At 40.8% G+C, this 2850-nt stretch overlaps 1 protein-coding gene across 1 annotated transcript in view; it reads right to left on the reverse strand.

Moving 5' to 3' along the window:
* Window positions 1-726, reverse strand: part of LOC102831085 (peptidyl-tRNA hydrolase 2, mitochondrial-like) — a 16991-nt gene extending 16265 nt beyond the window's left edge. Inside the window, exon 1 of the mRNA XM_006862023.1 lies at window positions 697-726. Within this exon, the coding sequence (XP_006862085.1) occupies window positions 697-726 (30 nt within the window). The remainder of the gene's footprint in view (window positions 1-696) is intronic.
* Between the last annotated feature and the right edge of the window lie 2124 nt (window positions 727-2850).

Genomic DNA, 2850 nt, shown 5'->3' on the forward strand with positions numbered 1-2850 from the left:
CCTTTGAAATTTCCTGTTCAGAGAAAATAGCATGTACAAAGGCCTGTAGGAGAATATCACATGGTACATTCTAGTCCTGAAAGGGAAGTCACTGGGGTTATGGAGAGACAGTGGTGCAGAATGAGAATGGAAACCATGCAAGGGCCACATCATGGGGCCTGTGGGTCGTCTTTATAGTTGCAACCATGAGAAACCCTCTAATACAGGGTGGGGAGCTCCTATTGGAGAAGGCAAGAGGCTGTGCAAGATAAGCTTTTAGGAGAGATGCCAGTTATTAAGCAAGTCTCCCTGCTCAAATCGACTCTTCTATATTCTTCTTTGTGATGCTGATACTAGACATCTGCATACTACAATTCTACTTTTGGCAAATGGATTCATGAAAGACTCTGACAATAGAAGGTGCTATGTGGTGTTGTTGGTTAATGCACTGGACTGCAAAGTCTGCTTGAGCTGCAAGGCTGGAGGTTCAAGCTCACCAGCCACTCCTCGGAAACCCTATACAGGGTTGCTATGGGTTGGAACCTAATTCTATGGCACTGAACAATAACAACATGAAGAGGGGATTGCAAGGCTGAAACTGAAGAAAGGATTCACCCCTTCCAGTCTGCTCCTTGTCTGTGTGAACATCACCCTAGACTCACCTTTTAACCCTGGCAGTAGCCAAACTGTCCTTTAACACCTACTGAATTCACTTACCATTTTACTGAGTTGTAGAGTCAATTTCATTGCTCACACCTTCTTCCCAGACATCAGAATTAGTCAACTACAGCCATCTCCTGAAAGATCTGCAACTCAGACAAGCAAGGCCCATTCATTCTAAGTTTTAATAATTGCAACTTCTTCCTCTTGGTCCCCCCAGTACTGGGGTAGTAGCTACAGTTGCTAGCTTCACGATAGCTTAGAGTTCTCTTTTCACTTTCCAGTGACCTAGTTAACAGTGTTATCCCTGGTTAACAATCTTTCATATTAAATTCTCACTATTGAAATAATTGGTGTGGTTTCTGTCTCCTGACTGGACCCTGGATGACACAGGAAACTCTTGTAGCTCACCAGCAGAGACTTTGGGGCAGGGAAAACACCTTTTTCATCTTTAGTTTCTATTTCACCTTACTTTAATATTGATTTGTTATTTAAGATTGTGTTTTCCACATTGCCATTTGCAATGTTGTTGTTGTTATGTGCCATGGAGTCGGTTCTGACTCATAGTGACCCTGTACAGGGTTTCCAAGGCTATAAATCTTTACAGGAGCAGAAAGCCTCATCTATCTCCCATGGAACTGATGATAGTTTTGAACTGCTGACCCTAAGTTTAGCAGCCCAATTCGTAACCACTACACTATTTGCAATGTTGTTGTTAAGTGCCGTTGAGTTGATTCTGACCCATAGCGACCCTTATAGGATTTCCAAGGAGTGACTGGTAAGTCTGAACCACTGACCCTGTGATTCAAACGACTTTGCAGTCTTGCACATTAACCCACAGCACCACACCAGGACTCCACCCTAAAAATGAAATATTTAGGAATAAATATAAGCAAGACCTATACAAAGAAAACTACAAAATGCTACTACAAGAAACCAAAAGAGACTTACAAAGATGGAAGAATGCGCTATGCTCATGGATAGGGAGACTTAACATTGTGAAAATGGCAACACTACCCAAAGAAATCTATAGATATAATGCTTTCTCAATCCAGATTCCAACATCATTCTTCAAAGAGAGAAAATATGATCGCTAACTTTGTACAGAAAGGAAAGAAATCTCAGATAAGCAAAGTACTGCATAAGAAGAACGATGCTAGAGGTTTGTCACTCCCTGATCTCAAAATTTACTACACAGCCACAGTAGTCAAAACAGTCTGGTACTGGTGCAACGAAAGATACATAGACCAAAGGAACAGAATTGAGAACCCAGAAGTAAATCCATCTACCTACAGTCAGCTGATCATTGACAACGGGTCAAAACACATTAAAAAGAGACGAGATAGTCTCTTCAACAAAAAAATGCGGGCAAAACTGGAAATCACCTTGCAGAAGAATGAAAGAAGACCCATATCTCACACCACATACAAAAACAAACTCAACGTGAGTTAAAGACCTAACTGTAAAACCTAGAAATATCAAGATCATTAATGAAAATATAGGGACAAATTTAGGGGCTCTAATACATAGGATAAGTACACTATCAAACATTACTAAAAACACACAAACAGCAGAAGACAAAATAGATCCTAAAAATTAGACACTTATGTGCAGCAAAAGATTTCACCAAGAGAATAAAAAAGGGGGGCAACAGACTGCAGAAAAAAGTCCTTGGAACAACATATCACACAAGACAGTAACCTCTAAAATTTATAGAAAATTACAACACCTCTACAAGAAAAAGACAACAAACAATCCAATAAAAATTGGCACAAGACATGAACAGACACTTCACCAAAGAATACATTCAGGCAGCCGACAAAAATATGAAGAAATGTTTACTATCATTAGCCATTGTTGTTGTTGTTAGGTGCCATCGAGTGGGTACTGACCCATAGTGAACTTATGCACAGCAGAACAAAACACTGTCAGATCCTGGGCCAACCTCACTATTGTTGCCACGCCTGAGTCCACTGATGCTGCTACTTAGACAATCCATCTCATTGGGGGTCTTTCTCTTTTCCTCTCACCCTCCATCTAACCAAACATGATATCCTTCTCCAGTGACTGGTCCCTCCTGACAATATGTCCAAAGTATGAGAGATGAAGTTTAGCTATCTTGGCCTCTAAGGAGCACTCTGGCTGCACTTCTTCCAAAACAGATCTATTGGTTCTTTTGGCAGCCCATAGCACTTTCAAGATTCTCCTCCA

Source organism: Chrysochloris asiatica, unplaced genomic scaffold (assembly GCF_000296735.1).
Source record: "Chrysochloris asiatica unplaced genomic scaffold, ChrAsi1.0 scaffold00045, whole genome shotgun sequence".
NCBI classification, from domain to species: domain Eukaryota; kingdom Metazoa; phylum Chordata; class Mammalia; order Afrosoricida; family Chrysochloridae; genus Chrysochloris; species Chrysochloris asiatica.